The following is a 20,617-nucleotide window of genomic DNA, read 5'->3' as shown; positions in this document are numbered from 1 at the left end:
TGATTTTAGATTTTTAGTTTGCTTTCTTTTTGGGGGTGGGTTCAAAAATATTATGTGGGTGTGTTTTTCTACATGTTATTTTAAAAGCATTGTAGATGGATAAAGTTGGACTCTTCACAACCTGAACATTTAATAACACACCTCTATGGGTTAGCCTTAATTTTGCCACATAACGCTGAATGTGTTTTCATGTTTGCAGGTAAAATAATAAAAACCCTGTTCTTAAATGAGACAGTTTGTTTAATTAGAGCAGCTGCATTGGATTCACCAATGTGCAACTATAGAACCTTGTAAGGCAATAGCAATTAATGGCCCCATACTTGTTAATTAATTAATTAATTAAGCCAGTGCTGGATTTAGGAAACAACTAAAGTGAACTACAGCTTGGGGCCTCTAGATGTATAGTGCATCACGGTACAGTACAGAAGTATCATAGTACAATATTGTATTACAGTATGGTATAGTGTATTACACTACAATACAGAGTATTACACACCCTGTACAGTACATTTAGGCATAAGTCCATAAGCTTCTCTAGTACAACAGACTTAAGCAGTAAATAACTTATGTAAAAATGCTTGTTATACATTTACATATATAACTTGCAACCACTGTGTAATATGGATGCATTTTGAGTATAGTGTGGTGTACTATTGTTAAAAAAGATGTAGTTTAAAATAACTGTAGTTATACATAGTAAACAAAAAATGGTATCTTACACAGTTGCAGATTTTATTTTTTACTTGTGTATTTGTACATTACATTTGTATACATGCAGCAATATTCCAGTCAGTATAAATTGTGCACACAGTTGTAATGGTGCTTTTAAGAGAGGAGGAGTTTCCCTTTCAGCACAGAAAGGAACTGTGTGAGTTGAAAGGAAATAATACGAAGCATTAAAACAAGCATTCGTGCGCAGCAGGAAGTTTATGTTTAGCATGCTTTGATTGATGCACAGGCCGTCCATTCAGAATCTAGGACGCATTGTAGGGGCGGGCGCTTGTCACCAACAAAGTATTATTCACCAATGCTCGTAGGCCTCGATTTACACGTAAGTACCACCATTCGGATACGGCTCTACGTCCCTTACGTAAGGCTGCGATACAAGGTAGCAGCTGTCACTCAAGCGGCATTTAAATGGCTACACTGTACAGAACTACACATCGTACTGTACAGCAACAGCGATACAGTGTTATTTTAAATCATTCTTGCCGTTTTATCCCGTCTTTCGTGAAACCGCCTTTGCTATTGTGTCGCACGAATTTGAAAGGGTGAAGTGTTATTCCGGGTTGGAGATACATAGTACCTCTCGTAGTGGTAGAGTGCATTTATTTATTAAAAATGAGCGAGGAGGAAGAGGCTCTGCAGGCGGCGAGACGGAGGTTCGAGGATCTGTGTCGGGCGCTCAATATGGACGAGGCGGCCGGTGTCGAGGCCTGGGGCAATTATGAAAACGCCAGCAAGAACTACACCCTGGAGGTCAGAGGGGAATACAGATATTACTGTATCCGTTTGGGGGAAATGTTAAAATGGTATCCGCTACCGTGCAAAAAGCTCGCAGCACAGTCGGAGGTGTGGAGCGGAATATAGGTTTACAATCAGAAGAACGATTTATCAACATTTATTTCTATTATTATTATTATTATTATTATTATTATTATTATTATTATGTTGTTGTTGTTACGGACCAACGAAAAGGGGGCAGGTCAGGGTTTTCAGCTATTCAGATAGTAATTAATAGCGACCTCTTGGGTTCGGTGCATTTCCATATTTATATACGTTTGTATGTGTGTGTGTGTATATATATATATATATATATATATATATAATATGATGCATGTTGTGAACGCGAAAAAAAATAAGCCTAGTTTTCTTTTTAACAACCATTTTATCTAACGTAATGTGTTATTGTTTAATTCTGCGAGGAGCAATTATTTATAACGTCAAGATAATCGTTTTGTTTGCCTTTTCCATATATACAAAACAGTGTATTGTATTTAAAAAAGATATTTGCAGTAATAATAATAATAATAATGAAATCAACTATATTTGTCTTCTTTAACCATTTGAGGTTCGACGCTTAGTCACGTTGTCAGTGCACGGCGCGTCAGCTGTAGAGCTCAGTCATTGCGTCTCAAAGCACCGACACCTCAGATTAATGAGCAGACACTTAATATGACAGTGTGCTGTGATTTATTGCGTTTTAAAGTTTGTCTTAATGTATTCCTCTTGGAAACACTGCCATTAATATCGAGTTTGTGTTAAAGCATTTCACAACCGAGAACAGTATCCATAACATGGTCATTGGCTGGCCAAAATTGTCATTGTACTACCCACTTTAAATTTGAAAATATAACTGAAATCATTTGAATCAAAAATACATAAATAGTAGTAATGTTACTATTATTGCAACAGTAGTAGTATTGATAGTACTGGTAGTAGTATAAGTAGTAGTAGTAGTAGTAGTAATAATAATAGCCAAAACAGTAAGCGTGGGCTCAGCTGTGCTCTCTCTCTCTCTACAGGGCAGTGAGTTGCACTGGCTGGCGTGCGCGCTGTACGTGGCGTGCAGGACGGCAGTGCCAACTGTGGGGCGCGGCACCACGGAGGGCAACTACGTCTCTCTCACCCGCATCCTGCGCTGCTCCGAGCTGAGGTACTGACTGACCAGAGCACAGCACTCTCACTGGCAAATGCCCTAACTAACCCAAGAATGAATGCAATATTGTGAAATATATAGGCTAGAGAACACGAAGGGTTTGTTGACTAGGTTTGAAGTGATTGTGTAGAACAATTAATAGCTGTGCAAGATAGACACATTAGGGTTCTGGGCACAGCATTAGCAGGTCCTGATCCTGTCTCTGGGCTCTGCTCACTGAGTCTGATCATCCCGTCTCTTCTCTTGTCTCTGGGTTCTGCTCGCTCAGCCTCATTGAGTTCTTCAGTAAGATGAAAAAGTGGGAGGACATGGCCGGCCTGCCCACGGACTTCCGGCAGCGCACCGAGCGCCTGGAGAGGAACTTCACCGTCTCGGCTGTCATCTTCAGGAAGTACGCCCCCATCTTCCAGGACATGTTCCGAGACCCGTCCGAGGACCCGCCACGTGCACAGAGGAGCCGCAAGCAGCGGTCAGTCAGACAGTCTCAGTGAGTGTGTGTGTGTGTGTGTATGTATGTATGTCTCTCTCTTTGAGCGTCTGTCTGTCTTTCTGTCTCTGTGTCCATCGGTCCCTCTCTGTCTGTGTGTGTGTCTTTCTATGTCTGTCTGTTTCTCTGTTTTTCTGTGTCTTGTGTTTCCTGACAGTGTGTTTCTCTTTTTGTGTGTGTGTGGAAGGTACATCAACAACAGAAAATCTGCAGTAGAGAGAAGTGTCAAACAAGAGGTGCTTCTGATCTGATCAGCCCAGGCACACATTCATGGGGCCTGTACTCGTGATGATATAAATATGCATTGCTTAAAGGACGTGTCACTGCCTGGACCACATTGCTTACATGAGTTCATGAAGAGCAAACTAGCCCGTGTATTCTCCTCAATGTATGTAATATTTTGAAATCCTTCCCAATGCGTCTTAAGCCTTATGTCATTGAGTGGGAACAGGCTCTCACAGGGTGCACTGTGCATTGGTCCCCATGTCAGCTGAACAGTGCTGTGAGTGTGTGCCCTAGAGAGAGCTGACTCTGACTGTTTGACCTTTCCAGCAGACGTCACCCGTGCACTGTCTCCGAGGTGTTCAACTTCTGCTGGATCCTGTTCGTTCACGCAAAAGGTGAGTAAGGGCTGTAGGATTTCTCCGTTCTGGCCTTCTTAACTTTGCAGAACTGCAGAATAAAACAACCCTGTAGGAAAAAGTAGTGCTGAATCTGCACCCACACCCTGTGTCATGGGCTGAAGTAAACTGAATAATTATCGCATGACTGCTTGATCAACTATATCCTGTTCAAGCCCTGTGTGTTCTTGTGTCTGGATGCATGCTGGTTTATGCAGCTGGGCCAGCACATCGTGCCTGATGCAGTGGGTACAGTCCTTCGCTTCACACCCTCTTCCTTATACAATGAAAATGGAAAAATATTAAATGTAGTGCATTTTGCTATATGTGTCTTGGATTGAGTATTGACTCAAATAATTGTTTCTGTAGGTGGAGAGTGAAGCTATGTGCTTTTGAAAGCTGTGTTTATGAATCCAGAGGGCCTCATTTATCAAGAACAGACCTGCAGATATTAATAACAATTAACCGTTGGCTCCAATGCTCCCTCAAGTTCCCACATTAACACTATTATTTTCATTAAAAAATGATGTATTTTTTATATACTATTTCCTTCTTAAGAAGAAAAAAAAATAGTGCCCTTTAGCCCCAAGTCCTAGTAAAATGTTTTTCTAAAAACTGCGTGGGGGTGACAACCCAAGCCTGGATGAGCAGGCCGACTGAGACATTGCGGTGATGTAGGAGTCTAGGTTGTCTGTGGATACCGCTTGGAGGTCGCTCAATATGCTATTGAAGAGTTCAGTATGCACAGCAGAACTTCATTTTTGTGTGATCTTAAAGGGGTGTGCTAGGTGCCTGGTAACATGCGTTTTAAATGAAATCAGTGTTAAAGAGAAAAAAAGACAGACGTGGATAAAATAGTGCATCTGTAGACATATTCACTCAATGACAATAAATGAATTCAGATAGTATACTAATTAATCCACTGGTCCAATCCAGTTGCTGTTGTCCATTGTGGTTCTGTGAAAAGGCAACAGGAAGCTCAGTGCACTACATCCTTTTTTTTTCTCCTATTTTATAAAAGGAGCTTTTAAATTTAGTTTGTAAAAATTACTGTGTTCGTGTGTGCACAGTAAGGTAACACAGGTCCTAAACTCCACCTTTGTGCTAAAAAAAATTAAAATAAAAAAAGGAATTTTGGACCAATTAAAGAGACGACCTTAGCAGGGTTCCTCGATAATGAGTCGGCTTGATTGTGTTCCTGTGCTCCTCAGTGCGGTTGTGGGGGATTAAGGTGTCAGCGCTTTGTTGATCTTTGAAGGGGAGTCACAGCGAGGATTGGAGAATGAGGCCGAGGGCTTAATTGTGGAGTGACAGCTCTTTCTTGAGTCTCTGGCAGCCAAGGAAGCCTGCCTGTCTGCCTGCCTGCCTGCCTGCCTATCTGCCTGCCTGTCTGCAATCTGCCTGCCTATCTGCCTGCCTGTCTGCAATCTGCCTGCCTGTCTGTCTGTGGAGCAGTGCTGTGAGCAGAGGAGCAGCCCACTGTAGGCTCCAGCACTGCCGCTCAGTCTGGGCCTCGGGTTCACATTCACACTCATGAACAGGACTTGTACAGACTTGTCTGTTGTCAGCTGGAGACCAGAGGCGTCCTGAGGAATAAAACTGACCGACAGTTCTGTTTTTTTTGGTTTGTTGTTTTCATTGTTGGTTGTTTTTAATCTGCGTTGATCGGTGTTTCTTGACTGAGCTGGGCTTGTTTTTGTAAAGTTCCTGTGAGTCTGCCTGTGTGTGTGCCCTGCTGCAGAGGCTTGTGTCACTCTGTGTGCAGTCTGTCAGAGTCTGTGCACAGAAGCACGTATGCCATTCCTAGACCTGCACTGTGAGAGGTAAGCTGCGAGATGTGCTTCCCTCTCAGCTCGCTCAATTAATGCCTTGTGTGGTGGCTTCTGGTAAAAACAATTTAAGCACAGTTTACTGTTTGGTTGCGTTTCATAGCAGCTGCATAAACGTGGTATGCAGCAGCAAATGCTTAGCGTCAGTGAAGAAACACTTCGTTACTGTTCACATCTGACTCAGATTTTGACATTGTTGTGGTAGACTGATGTATGAAGCAAATTTCACATTGGTTGCGTTTTGTTTAGTTAGGTTTCAGAAAACTTTAGACGTTTTGTTGTTTTTCCATAGGACGTTTGGCTTATTTTTTGTGTGCAAATCCCTCCATTTGTGTTGATAACTTTCCTAAACCTGTTAGTTACTTTTTCTTTTCAAAATGGAATCCGAAAGCATATACATCAATAATGAAAAACAAAACTTTAAACGCAAGCTTCTGAGCCTACACACTGCCTGTGTGTTTGTGGAGCCAGGCTCTGCACAGCTGGAGGGGGGAGGAGCGGTGCAGGCACAGCCCTCTCCCACGGGGGCCATCCTGTTCCTGTGCGTTAGCAGACTGTCACACTACCGCTGTCTCGGCCTGCAGCCCTCAGCCTGCGGGCCTTATCATAGCAACCACACTCTCTGATGACAAGTCGGGGCTTGTCAGTGAGGCGGCCTGCATTCTCAAGGGCCAATAGGTGCAGCTTCCTTGCAGCTCTGTTAGTTCTCTCTCTCTCAGTAGCTGTGCTGAGAAGCCCTCCACGAGCAGCCAGTGCACCAGTCATTCGTTGTTCCTTATTCCTCTCTCTTTCTGCCCCAGCTCCTGTTTTATTTATTTGTTTGTTTTTGATTTCGGTGGTGGGCAAGTGGGGGAGGGGGCAGCAGTAAGGGCCTGTGGTGGTATTGATCACACTGGAAAGACAGTAAGTTACTTTTATCATCTTCCCTGCTTTAGCTGTGCAAATATTAGTTTGTGACCCTACTGGGCTGTGTTTCGGTTGAAGCTTTTGACTTCTTAAGAAGGCTGTAATAAGAGTTGGCTTCAAGGTCCAGCTTCAGTCCAACTGCTGTGCATTGATACTTAGGAGAGCTGGACAGGTAAGCAGTGTGCATGAGTAGTTTATTAAAATCAGTAGCTGTATGAATAACTGTTTTTTTGTTTTGTTTACTTTATAATTATTTGATATCTGAAGTATGCATTCACTAAATAGGATCTAAATATGCAAATGTATTTTTTTTCTTATACTAACCATGAAATACATACCAGTGTCAGTCAGTAATCATTTACAGTTTAAACTTAATTTAAGTATCTGTTTGTTTATTATGTGCTTTTTAAGACTTAAAATATAATTGATGTGATACTCACTGTTAGTTGAGGATTTTTCAGGATGTAACACATATGGACAGCTTTAAACAGAGAGTCCCAACATCTAGTAAGCACAGTCCTGCTGAGGGCAGTGCAGGTGTGTGGGTATGCAGTCAGCAACAGGCTGGCTTTAAGGAAAAGCCTCAGACAATGTGACTGCTTCCGTGACTGATAGTGGAAGTCAAATGAATTGTGGAGATGAATGTAGCTGCATCCTTACATTCAATCTTTATTGATACATGCTTTCCATTTGGAATTTGGAATTAGCAACCGCATAAGATAAGTCAAGATGCACACACATGTACACACATACCAGGCAGAAGTGATTTAGAACATCTATCATATGCAGTTTAAATTCATATATCGTAAAACTTCCAATACTCGCCAGGTTGATTTGCATAATCATATTTAAACAGAAGCCGGTCTCTAATAAACGCCGGGTTACTTGACAATGTTTAATACATAAAGAAAAGGGAAATCGATGCAGTTTCTAAAGATGCAATAACACATATTTTTGTAAACTTTTATTTTTTGTTTTTGCATATTTCCTGTTTTCTGTAAATGTATATTTATTTAAAAAAACACCATCACATGTGTTTTTATTACTTTATTTCTCACTTTAAGTATAAATGTGTGTATATATATTGCTGTATAGTTGTATTGCTGTTAATGGTAGTGATTGAACTAACTGTCAACTGTGACATAAACAATGCATTGATGAAGTATAATGTTGATGCTTTGGTTTAAAGCGTATTTCCACAGATTTGTCGAAGTGCTTTTTGTTTATTTAGAGTTCACAGTATATGGAATCTTAGACTGCTAACAGAATGACCGGTATCTTGTTTTCAATCCAGTGTATAGTTCACCATACATTGAAAGTGATTTGTTTGCATCTTTGGAAAGCAAATTATTAAAAAATAAGAACAATTACAAAAATACATACGTAAAAGCCTGGCCTGTTAGCCTACTTCTACAATTAAGCAATGTTTCAGGCTCTTCTTACCCTGCATGATGTCTTTTTATTTATGAATGTTTAATACAAATACCATTCTCCTACAATTGCCGGTCTCCCAATTGATGCTGGGGATTCTTGAAGTTATTTGGAATAAATGCCAGGGGCGTTTAATTGAAGTTTTATGGTATATCAATATATAGATGCAGTTTTCAATGCTGTTTATGAAGCAGCAGCGGCCAGGGGCTAACTGGCAGCGTTGAATCCGTTTTATAGGTTCTTCATGGAGAAAAGCCAGAGCTGCCGTGAGAGGTGTGTGTGTGTATGCGTGTGTATGCGTGTGTAGGGGTATGTGGGGGGGTAGTATGATTCTTGTCTTCATGGCTTATTATTAGAAACTGTATCTGCGTATACTCTATGCAGGAACAGAGTGTACAGGCAGGTTCCTCTTGGAGCTGATTAAGCAGGAAAGGAAACATCTAAACATCACATCCCAACTCCCTAAAGATACGGGCTATTGGCTTTTATATTTTATTTATTTATGTATACACTTTGATGAGCTGCTCTGCTCATGCTCTAGATCGTTCAGTCTTGAAGTCTAGTTAAGCTCTGATTTAGAGAGAGCTGCTCTTTGTGTCTTTGTGAGGAAACACGCCATAGCTCTCACTGCTGCCAGGGGCCCTTGGCTGTGTCCTTGAATGCCCCGAGTTCTCAGTGCAGGGGGTCTTGGTTCTGGTCCAGGGCCCGGGGGTCAAAGCCTTGCTCTTCCTTGAGAGAGAGAGAGAGTGGATCACTCGCGGTACCACGCTCGTGTTTTATGTGCCGTCGTTCAGCGGGGGCTATGTCCGTGATCAGTTTAGCAAACTCCAACAGCACTCAGACATCAGCCTGGGCACAGACGGGGGAAACATGAAGCTCAAATACTTGTTTTTGATATTTAAAACCCAACAATAACAATAACAACAAGAAGTTGATCTTCTGCCAGAGCATTCACTCAGTTCTGAATGTCTTCGTATGGTAGTGAGAGGGCACTGTAATCTACGCGAGGTAGTGGTGTTGCTGGTGTAGTGGCTGAGGGGCCACAGTGACCATGCTCGTGGCCGCTTATCACCACTCTTCTCCGCTCCGCTGCAGGGAACTTCCCCATGATCAGCGATGACCTGGTGAACTCGTACCACCTGCTGCTGTGCGCTCTGGACCTGGTGTTTGGCAACGCCCTGCTCTGTTCCGGACGCAAGGACCTACTCAACCCCAGCTTTAAAGGTACTTCACCTGCCCAACTTCGGCCCCACTCTGGCCCCCTGCTCCATGCCCTGCACACACAGAGTGGTGGGAGCGTGCTGTTCTGTGTACTCTCTCCTTCACAAGGCAGCATCAGGCAGCTCAGAAGCAGGGAGGCTTCTGTGTAGATTACATGTTTCCTTCAATGGCTCTGAGACCATTGTGCAATCATGCCCACTGACAAATTCAATGCTCCATCATTGTTATTATTATTATTGTTGTTATTATAATATAGGTCTACCTTTTATCTCTTATATCACAAAAGTTGTGTTTTCTAACAAAACAAGTGTTGGTTTTAATCAAATTTTTCTGCTCTGAAAGCCCCTTGTAAATGTTTATACTGTGATATAGTGTAGTAAAAACGTGGTTAAAACGTGTAGTGAAAACGTGGTTAGACACAGAGATGTGGGGTTAAAGCATTGCCTGTTGAACCATAGCAATACCACGGCAGGGGAGGTGTAATCTGGCAGTTGTAATGTAGAACAAATTTACCGTGGTGAATTTTCACAAGGGTTGTCCCGCCACCTCAGAGACGGGAAGATCGTGTTTCTAGCAAGGCCGGTGAGCCCTGTGATAAAAATATCTGGCACAGATGGGAATGGGGCCATTACTCTGACTGCCTCACAGATGGAGGGAGGAGGACTGACAGGAACCTGGCTTGATAAAGAAGACATGTGCAAATAATTAGTTGGCTAAAAAAAAAAAAAAAAAAAAAGTTTCCATTGAGTCAGCAGAGTGAATGTGAGCTGTTTGCAGGCAATTTGCCCCAGTGCAGAGGGGCAGTACTGCACGCTGTCCCAGCCCTCCTCCCCCACCGTCTCCACAGCTGCGCTCTTATCACACTGTGAGAGGCGGCAGGTAGGACGGCCAGCTGTTTTCGAAGGCTAGTATAATCAGAGATCAATTTAAACGAATAAATAATAAACACATGATGGGCAAAAGTCTGAATTGGATATGTGTTAATTATTAAAACAGCATTTGGATAAAATGATTCAGAAGTAGGTTACCAAGAGTAGAGCATTTCTTTTTGTGTGTTTTTATCTGTTATCCAGGCCAAGTGTAAAGACACTGTGTCAGCAGCAGTACTAGTAAATTCCAGCTGTGGTTTCTGGTGCATGTCTCCCGCTGTGGTGGCTGTGACCAGCAGGGGTTAATCACTGTGTGTGTCTGTGTGCTCCACTAAGGTCTGCCCGAAGACTTCGGCAGCAAGGATTGCAAGCCAGGGCCAGGGCCGCCGTGCTTCCTAGAGCAGCTGTGCATGCTGCACGACGGCCTGGTGCTGGATGCCAAGGGGGTGAAGGAGCACTTCTGGAAGCCTTTCATCAAGAAGCTCTTTGACAAGAAGGTGAGGGGGCTGCGTGAGTGAGGGTCTACTAATGAGCTCTGCACTGTACTGTACTGTACTTTTGATTACTGCACTGTACTTCATCCAGCCCAGATTGTGGGACCTGTTCCACTTTTTACTTCTGTATTGAGCTCTTTCTTTCTGTTTTACAACTTTCGACAGATTTTAAAGGGGAAGGAAGAAACCCTGACAGGATTTTTAGACCCAGCGAATTTTGGAGACAGTTTGTAAGTTTCAATATCCCTTTACTGAGATTGGAGCATTCATTGTTTTACGTGTCTGTGTGTGTGTATGGTGACTTGCCTGTAAACTGTGTCTATTTGTGTTATTTTATGTGTGCCTGTAAGAGCGATTAACGAATACTATAAAGTGCCTTTCTGCAACGATTGAATATTAACTTTGTGAAGTTAAAATGGCAATTTAAGAAGCAGAGGTTCTCGTCGATGTCAGCACAAGGAAATCCTGATTGAGACTGATAGGGATTTAATTGTATAATTGGTTCCTGTGGTCCCTGTATAAGATGTATAACATATATAAGTTATATCTTAACTCCTGGTGCGATACTTTGGATACAGGAAGACAGGAGCAGGATGCATTCTGGGTTAAGCACACTTAGTTTTCTCTTTCTATGGAAAATAAAATGCACGAACAATACCGCAAATATGAATGAACAGACAACAGTCGGACCCCAGGCATTTATGACATGCTCTATGATAACAATAAATAATAATATTAATAAGAATGATAATACTTGTGTCACTAGCACTATGCTGAAAATGTCATAAATCCCACCTCAGGTGACGTCATTATTATTATTTGTATTATTTATTTCATAGCAGACATTCTTATCCAGGGAGGTGACTGCCTGTAAAAGACCTTCCCACCCTTATGATAACAGTGTAGGACTGACCAAGCTTCAGATATTTGAGAAAAGCAAAGAGCCCGTACTCAGTGTCCCTTTCTCTCCTTCTGCCCCCCTCCCTCTCCCTCTCTCTCTCACATTTCTCCTCCCTCTCCCTTTGCAGAGCATCTCTCAGCCGTGTGTATGAGGAGCACGTGCTGTCCACAGGCAGTCTGGACGAGAGGATTTTCCTAGCAGAGGACGCGAGTGAGGAGATCGGGACACCGGGCCAGTGTCACTGCACACGGATAGCTGACTCCAGCGATCACGTGCACACACACAGCCTGACGCACAACATGCATAGAGTGAGACACACACACAGCCTGATGCACAACAAGCAGTGTGAGACAAGCATGTAGACACAGCCTGATGCAAAATATGCAGAATGAGACAGCAGTCATCTAAAACAGGGGTAGTGAATTATTTTTTATCAGGGTCCAAATTTCTTGGTCAAGGTCCAGACTCCAGAGGGGGGGAAAAAAAATCACACTTCCAAATGCCCCTTTCCAACAAACACACCCACACACACAATTCTGTGAATTAGTAATATCCCCTATTGCTTATATTTAGTACATTTATTTGACAAAGTACAAACATAAAACTTTTAAATAAATGTAAATATAAGTTAAAGCGCTTTCAGACCACTTTTATTATTTTAAATTGTTAAAGATTATTGTAGGCATATAGATAAACATAATGGAAACTTGCAAGCATTTTGTGTCTTATTAGATTGCAGTCTTTACTATTCCCTTTTGTCCCACTGTGCACTGCACAAAATTGATGTTGCAAAATGATGGCAAAGAGGGTTGAGTAATTGAAGGCGGGGGGTCTGGGGGTCCTCCTCCATAAGATTTTGACAATTGGAGACCTGAAATGCGCGATTCTGAGTCATTTCGAAGTCTAAAAACATATAATTGCTTCAAAACCACATATGACCAGCGCAAGATCCGATATCAACCTACATTATTCATAATTGAATAATTGATTAATAATTGAGTTTATATTTTATATTTTACTCTGCTGAGATACCTGACATTGACATAAACAAATACATGTGTACAGTGTATGCATTTACATATTGACAGATATTGAGGGCTCGTTCAGTGACTCTTGCTCCCCTGTTTGCAGGCTCCGGGTCTCCGTCAGTCCACGCCTCTGACCGGCCGCCGCTACGTCCGGGAGAACAGCAAGTTGGGCACGCCTGTTTCCACAGCGATGCAGAGCGTGAGCCGCCTGCACAGCCTGCTGAGCGGCCTAAAGCAGGGGCCGAGCACGAGGCTTGCGCAGACGCTCAGGTCACTGCTTCCTCCTATTTGTTTGTTTTATCAGATATGTCAACTTAGAACAACCTGGATAAAGGCATAAATGCAAAGTTTAAAATCTTAGAATAATATAAAAACACTAGTGTGTTAGTTAACACTGGTTTAAGCCCCTACATCTACTGCATGATGGATTGAGTATTCAGGTCTGCGCAGTAATGTGCCCCTCAGAACACAGGGTGCTGTCTGGCCCGGCCCTCACCCGGCTGTGTTGTGTATGTGTGTGTGTGTGCTGTCTGACCCGGCCCTGACCCGGCTGTGCTGTGTGTGCAGGTCGTGCTCCAGAGACCCCACGCATGCAGTCTCCAACAGGGTTCGAGAGATGTTCGAAACCTTCTGTCTGCAGTACAGCGGGAGTGGAGAGGAGTGGTCCAGAGGTCAGTACACGGACTGGGATGCGGGCTGTGTGTTGGCTATAAGGCGGATGAGGGCTCATAGCAAGGCCTGTCCTGTTTAAGTCTGTGTTTGCTGAGAGGTATCCAACACACCAGCAGACTGCAATTTAACACAGAACAGAGAGAGTCTGTACTGAAATTAATACTTTTTAACAAACAACGAAGAATCTTAACCTATAATGAATGAATAATAATAATGATAATTCTGATAATAATAATGCAGTATGCTGCGGGTCCTGTGCAGACGCTGCGACTGCAGAGCGAGTGAACACACTATTCTGTGATAATCACAGCAGCCCTCAGATCTGTGTGAGAATGCCCTTTCATTTGAATTGATTCTTTAGAAATCGCTGTGAAGTATTTCCGCCTGGCTGAGGCTCTCTACTACAAGACCCTGGAGACTGTGATCGAGCAGGAGAAGAAGAGGCTGGGCGACACTGACCTCTCTGTAAGTCCCGCCCCCTCAGCTCCCATGTCAGTCCTTGACCCTCTTGCTAATAATTGCCGGTGGGCCATGAGGAAGAGAAAAAATGAATATTTTATAAAGCACAGTTGACACAGGTGGTATAACAGTGAGCTGGTGTGGTATGCTACAGCCAACCAGTCAGTCAGGGCTTCAGACAGTCCAGGCAGTCAGTGAGTGTATTAGAAAGTCAATCAGTCAGACTCTCAGTGGGTATATCAGTCTATCAGTCAGTGAGTGAGTGTTGAAGAGTGAGAGTAAGGCACAGAAGAAGTCACTGCGTTGATCACACTCTAGTGTTTATTCACTATGGGCTGGGAAAGTGCCTGTCCAGGCGGTCTCTCCAAGTACCGGATTTTTATAATTTTAAAAACAGTAGTTTCATGGAAGCAAACAATAGGTGTATATATTCTACGATTCGCCAATCAGGAGGTTACACAAACTCAATACTATTTTTATAAAATCTACATCTGCACACTACACTTCAGTTGGTTAAATACAATCTCTATTTCTATGCGTATGGCATAACTTCATCACTTCTTATCATGTGCAGACCCTTTGATGTCACTTCAACAATGAGTTTGTCCTTGTAGCTTCTTCATATTAAGCCAACTTCCTTAATTAACAGACTTTCTCAGAAGCACACTTCTGTACCTGGTAAGATAATGAGCAGACTTCTCTATATTTCTAAAACGTACAACTATCTAAATAGTTTTGCAACTTATAGACAGTTTGCAATCTTACAGACTTCTTCAGTGTGACTGTGCCACTCAGTGTGCACCAGTGCGTGCTTGTTTGAGTCAGTCCATGTATCAGTCAGTGACAGTGACGTGGCAGTTTCTCGGGATACCAGTCAACGGTGGGCGTGTGTGCTGGTTTGAGTTGGTCAGTGGGTGGACATGTCTGCTGGTGTTGCAGGGGGTCCTGGAGCAGGATGTGTTTCACCGCTCACTGCTGGCCTGCTGCCTGGAGATCATCATCTTCTCCTACCGCCCCCCGGGGGAGTTCCCGCGGGTCATTGAGATCTTCCATCTCCCTCCCTACCACTTCTACAAGGTGAGTGCAACCAGAGCCGAGCAATACAGCTGGCAGCCCTACGCAAAATAAATCACTAGATATATGAATAAATACATATAATTATAATACTACTACAATCCCAACAGATGTTTTTATAAAAACCTCACAGAACTCTGGAATCCTTTATAGTGATTAAGAAGAGGCTGTAGTTGAAGTTGAGATTGTTAACATTATTATATATTAAGCCCCATGATGCACCTAGAGCAAATTGTGTCCCACGTCTCTGACAGTGGAGTCGGGTCTCTGCGCACTAAGCTATGGGCGACTGAACACGTGAGCGAGCTGGCCGTGTCCCTGCAGGTCATTGAGGTGCTGCTGCGGGCTGAGGAGGGGCTGTTCCGTGAGGTGGTGAAGCACCTGAACCGCGTGGAGGAGCAGGTGCTGGAGAGCCTGGCCTGGAGAGGGGGCTCGCCGCTGTGGGAGAGCGTCAGGGAGGCCAAGAACAGAGTGCCAGCCTGCAAGGAGGTCAGTCACAGCACACTGCCTCCTGCACAGCACAGCATACTTTATTATACATTATAAACTGCACTCTGTACACACACAACACCCACACGCACACGCTGTACATTTGGAGGATGTCCCTGCTGGGCCTCATGCTGTCTCCTGTGTCTCAGGTGATGCCGCCACAGCACTTTGAGGGAGCGGAGGGGGGCAGCACCCGCAGCACCCCCCTGACCCCCAGCCGGGTGACCGAGATCCGCTCGGAGGCAGCTGGAGGAGGGAAAGGTACGAGCGCCTGAGCCCGGAGCCAGCCCGCACTGCCTGGACAGCAGGCTCCCTCACCATTCATCATCATCACGATTGCTAATGAATTGCCTCTGTAATATGCAAGACTCGTTCTCTAATAGACGGCAGTGGCTCCTGAGGGTGTCGTTTTTTAATAGTTTTTCCTAAACGTTGTACTTAGCTACCCCTCCACCTCGATGCTCCCCCCTTCTATCGCTGCTTATTTTTCATTGTTTTCTGTGATTACTTTGGTTCCTTTAATTGCCTCACTGTTGCTGCTTCTGCACTACTGCTCAGTAGGCCTACTCTGATCATGACCCCAGTCGGGGGTGGGTTGCCCTGACTACTGACATGTCCACGTCTGTGTTTCAGGCGTGTGTGCATCCCCTGCCACCCTGCACGACCGCTACAGCTCCCCTCCGGCCGGCTCTGCACGCAGGAGGCTGTTTGTGGAGAGCGAACCGACCTCTGACCCCGTCCGAGTCTCCCAGCAATCCCCACTGGTCAGCACCATGCCTGTGCAGAACATCGCTGCGGAAACCGTCTCCATCACCCCCGTGCCCGGGCAGACAGTGGTCACCATGGCAACGGCCACGGTCACAGCCAACAATGGCCAGACGGTCACCATCCCCGTGCAAGGTAGAGGGGGATGCTTTTGGTCATTTGTGCCTGTCATTTCAAGCAGCTCAGTGTTGAGTTCAGTACAAACCCCGTTGCTGTTGTTCCCTCCACCTGCTGCAGGTATCGCCAATGAGAACGGGGGCATCACCTTCATCCCTGTGCAGGTGAGCATGGGGGGCCAGGCTGCAGGGGTGGGGGGCACCCTGCAGCCCCTCACAGCACAGACCCTCGCTGGGACTCTGAGCGCACAGCAGCTCAGCAGCGCCGCCCCACAGGTCACAGCACAGAGCACACTCTCTCCAGGCCAGCTGGCAAAGAGAGCCCTGCCCCAGAGCCCAGCCAGCAGCAAGCCCAGGAGGACTGGCTCCCTCTGCCTGTTCTTCAGGAAGGTGAGACCCCTCTCCCCTCCAGCCTCCTCAGTCAGTGCTGTGTCCAGAGCCAGAGTGTGAAAACTGTGAAAACCTTCTGTAGCCACTAAGAACCCGCAGCTTCAGCACATTATTATTATTATTATTATTATTATTATTATTATTATTATTATTATTATTATTATTATTATCCATTCATTTGTAAAAACCTCTTCATCCACTACTATTATGAATATTATCAATAATAATTATAATACTTAATAATAACTTCATTGCATGCTCTCAGTTGCTCCTTTGTGTATTATAGATTTACACTACAGGATCTTGGAGATGAAAATGCTTTTTTTGATAAATAACTCAGCCTGACTTATCAGTTGACAAATGTATCAATCGGGCTGATTGATCCCCCTCCAGGTGTATCACCTGGCCAGTGTGCGTCTGCGGGACCTGTGTGCCAAGCTGGACATCTCAACCGAGCTGCGCCGCAAGATCTGGACGTGCTTCGAGTACTCGCTGGTGCACTGCACTGAGCTCATGGTGGACAGACACCTGGACCAGCTGCTCATGTGCGCCGTCTACGTCATGACCAAGGTGAGCAGAAGCCTAACAAAGGCCGGCCCTGGGACAGGAACACAGGGAACCAGCACAGAGCACAGACACTGAGAGAACATGCACAGAGCACAGTTGATATTATTATTAGTATTTTTTGTTTTCAGTAGATGTTTTGATGTTAAAAAGATTGCAGAAGTTTTGTTGGATCTGTGCCTAGAAGGTTTTGTGTTGAACTGCTGTGTCACCAGTGTGACAGCTATGCTTTGTCTTTGTCTGTCTCTATCGCTCCCGCAGGTGACCAAAGAAGACAAGTCATTCCAGAACATAATGAAGTGCTACAGGATGCAGCCCCAGGCCAGCAGCAGTGTGAGTGTGAAAGCCTCATCTCTGTGGGCGACACGATAGTGATGCGAGGCAGAGCTGAGCGAGTGAGACAACAGGAGACCCTGAGGGCACGTCTGTGTTCAGCCCTGGGGCCATACCACACTGAGATTGACTCCTCTGTGCCCTCCCCACAGTGACTCGGCTCCTGGCAGGCCATTCCCACACTTCTACACATATTAAACAGTGTACACGTGGTACTGTGTTAGATATGGATTTTTTATCTATACATTTATATATAAATTCACATCACATGCACATCAGTTCAACCACAGAAATATATATATATATTGCACTTATATTTTGTAAGTTGCCCTGGCTAAGGGCATCTGCCAATAAATAAATAAATATTATATTTTTATTCCCATGTAGTATCCATCAGTGCACCCCTGTAGGTTCATTCCTGCCAGGAGAGGCTGCTCTCTGCTCTCCCAGTTAAAGGGACTGGTTCCCCTCTCTCCCTCAGGTGTACCGCAGTGTGCTGATCTTGGGACGCAAGCGGCGCAGCTCCGGCGGCAGTGACAGCAGCGCCAGACACAGCTCCCCCAGCGAGGCCAGCCGAGAGCGCAGTAAGGACCAACCGCCTCGCAGACACGTGCACACTGACACACACTCAACCAGCTATGCACAGTGCACACACTGTGTATAGGCCCATGTGTGTGGGACAGTGAGTGTGTGTGACTGAACTTTCCCTGTCCTCCCCCCAGTCAGCCGAGACTCCAGCCCTGTGCCCATGCGCTCCAGCAGCACCCTGCCCGCTCCACAGCCCAGCAGTGACCCCCCCACGCCCACCCACCTCAGCACCGCCCCGCCCGGCCCCGAGGAGGAGGAGGAGGAGGAGCGCGGTGACCTCATCCTCTTCTACAACAACGTCTATGTCAAGCAGATTCGGACCTTCGCCCTGCGCTACTCGCCTGGCTCACTGGCCGCCTCAGGGGTGAGTGCCAGTCTGTACAGACCATCACTTATCAATAATAGCAATCATAATAGTGAATAGATCACGGTGCGGGACATTCACAGCTGTAGGTACTGCTAAGGGCAAATTCAGCATCTTAAAAATGAAAAGGTTTATGCCGTTAAAAAGCTGTTAAAGTATAAAAGTGCCATTTTTAATTTAGAAAATTAGAGCACGTCCCTCTAAGAACTGACTGGTTTTGACACCTGAGATTTTTTTAGTGCCATGATGGAAATCATTAGTTGAGATATTTTGTTCTTAGCATACATGTGTTACAGTGTAAATAATAATCCATTCTTAAATTACAGTCTTCCTGAACTAATGCTGCCATCTTGTGTCAGTTGCAGTAGTTAAACTCCCTATTTGGTGGGTGGTAGATTTTTAATTGTAGACACTGAAAACTATCTACAGAAGCCTGAAATAACATTTTGAAGGTTTTCTTCATGCACACATGTGTATATATGTTGTGTACATTCTTTACTCAGCTGAAACAACTTGAATAGTTACTACTTCCTGCTAGGAGTGTTAAATAAACTTCACGAATATATCACAGGTTAATACGTAGTTTCATAAACAATGAATTGGTCGCTGCTGCCTGCTGAGGCTGGATGTGGACAGGTGCGTCTGACCTGTTATTTCTGTGACAGGCGGAAGCACCCCCGCTCTCCCCGTACCCCTCGGTGCGCACAGGGTCCCCCCGCAGAGTCCTGCTGTCCCAGAACCACTCCATCTACATCTCCCCCCACAAGAACGGAAACCCTCTCACTCCACGGGACAAGATCTATTACTACATCAGCACCAGCCCCTCCAAGGTGAGTGCAGAGGCTGGCCGTGTACATCTACTGCACAGCATTGGAGTAAAGAACCAGCCGACACATTTTGGGTGTTTCTGAATACACAACGGAACTCTGTGTCACATGAAAACAAAAAAACTAACCTGTAACTAACTAAACCCAAAGCTGCGTTTTGAGCTTCACACACTATCTCTGACATCCATCCTCTCTCCCTCCCTGCACAGCGCCTGCGGGAGATAAACAGCATGATCAAGACAGGGGAGACGCCCACCAAAAAGCGCAGCATCACGCTGGAGGAGGGCGGCCAATCGCCGGCCAAGAGGCTGTGCCAGGAGAACCAGACCGCGCTCCTGCGCAGGCTGCAGGACGTGGCCAACGACAGGGGCTCACACTGAGGCCACAGGGCCACACGCTGGCCCGGGGAGGGGGGGTAAGAGATCCTGCACCCTGGTCATCCTGTTCAAGCTCATTCATTTCAAGAGATTTGCCATATTTTCTCACCCCCCTCCTTGCCCGAATCAATGAAGCTACATGGTGACCCTTTTAATAAGAAAAATCCATACACTCCGTGGATCTGAGGTTGACGTGGTCTCCAGTGAGGACTTGGCCGAGCATCTGGCAGCGCACCCGTCCATGAATCCTACAGACACCTTCCCTGTCCCGGGGGCCAGAGGAGCCCCAGCTTTGTGTCCCGAGGCAGAGTGAGCGCAGCTGCTTTGGGTGACCTCGGTCTCAAGATGGAGAAGAGTGAGCAATAGCACATGAATGAGAATGTATTACTAGAGACTCATTTGGCAGCTTTATACCACTCATATGTATAGGCCTGCTTCTTAAAAGAAACAACTTCAAATACTTTATATTCATTGTTAAAAAGACCATGTTTTAATATTTTAAGGAAACTGGTTCCCCTCTTTTGGTGTAGAATTTCAAGTTTAATAAGCACAGTTTTGAAAGGTAAACAAAATGCTTTTCAGCATTGCTCAGTTTTTATGGCAAGGTATTGTATGTGCTTCTAGTCTTCAGCCTATCCGAGACCATTTTATATAGAGCTATATTATAGTACTATATTTTTCCTACTTAAAGTAATGAATGCAGAAATAAAAGCACAGTGTTGTAGACCAGCAGGCAGAACCCATTAACAATTATGTACATATAACTTTTCAGCAGTTGGCTTTACATTTTTCAAAACATACACCAGAAGCAAGGAAGGCAAGTGCCAAGTTCAAGAAAATATGGTGGACAATTTGAATGACCCTGTGGCTATTCCATGAAACCACTGCAGGAAGAGAGAAACATGAATTATAACCTCCAAAATCTATAATGTGTACATACCTGTAAATAAGATTAATTTATAGTAATCAATATATAATCGCCAAGTGCCTTGTGTACCCAGAATGCTGTTCTGTTGTGTCAATTCCTTGTAATGCATGTTCCTTTGCCTTTCCTATTCAAACACAATTGTAATAGTTTTCTGAAAGAAAAAAGGTTTTAACCAACTCCTGAAGAAATAAAAACATTTTGGATCTTTTTGTAAAAAAAACTTTAT

At 44.7% G+C, this 20,617-nt stretch overlaps 1 protein-coding gene across 6 annotated transcripts; it reads left to right on the top strand.

Moving 5' to 3' along the window:
* Positions 1–1,087: 1,087 nt before the first annotated feature.
* On the top strand, positions 1,088–20,594 carry rbl2 (retinoblastoma-like 2 (p130)). 6 transcript variants are annotated; one of them, XM_066713432.1, is made up of 22 exons: positions 1,088–1,479; positions 2,526–2,656; positions 2,928–3,128; positions 3,699–3,766; positions 9,028–9,156; positions 10,359–10,519; positions 10,682–10,746; positions 11,545–11,725; positions 12,549–12,715; positions 13,013–13,116; positions 13,479–13,582; positions 14,516–14,653; positions 14,975–15,139; positions 15,289–15,400; positions 15,773–16,039; positions 16,142–16,410; positions 16,804–16,980; positions 17,236–17,307; positions 17,789–17,891; positions 18,030–18,259; positions 18,925–19,089; positions 19,296–20,594. In XM_066713432.1, exons 1-22 carry the CDS (start codon positions 1,342–1,344, stop codon positions 19,464–19,466), a joined length of 3,318 nt encoding a protein of 1,105 aa, XP_066569529.1. In that variant the 5' UTR covers positions 1,088–1,341; the 3' UTR covers positions 19,467–20,594. The 6 variants fall into 6 exon arrangements, with proteins under 6 accessions (XP_066569529.1, XP_066569527.1, XP_066569526.1 ...); XM_066713430.1 differs by having other exon boundaries at positions 2,928–3,146; positions 3,702–3,766; XM_066713429.1 differs by having other exon boundaries at positions 2,928–3,146.
* Positions 20,595–20,617: the final 23 nt, after the last annotated feature.

The sequence above is a fragment of the Amia ocellicauda genome, chromosome 9 (assembly GCF_036373705.1).
Source record: "Amia ocellicauda isolate fAmiCal2 chromosome 9, fAmiCal2.hap1, whole genome shotgun sequence".
Lineage (NCBI taxonomy): Eukaryota > Metazoa > Chordata > Actinopteri > Amiiformes > Amiidae > Amia > Amia ocellicauda.
This window is presented reverse-complemented; position numbering and strand designations above follow the sequence as displayed.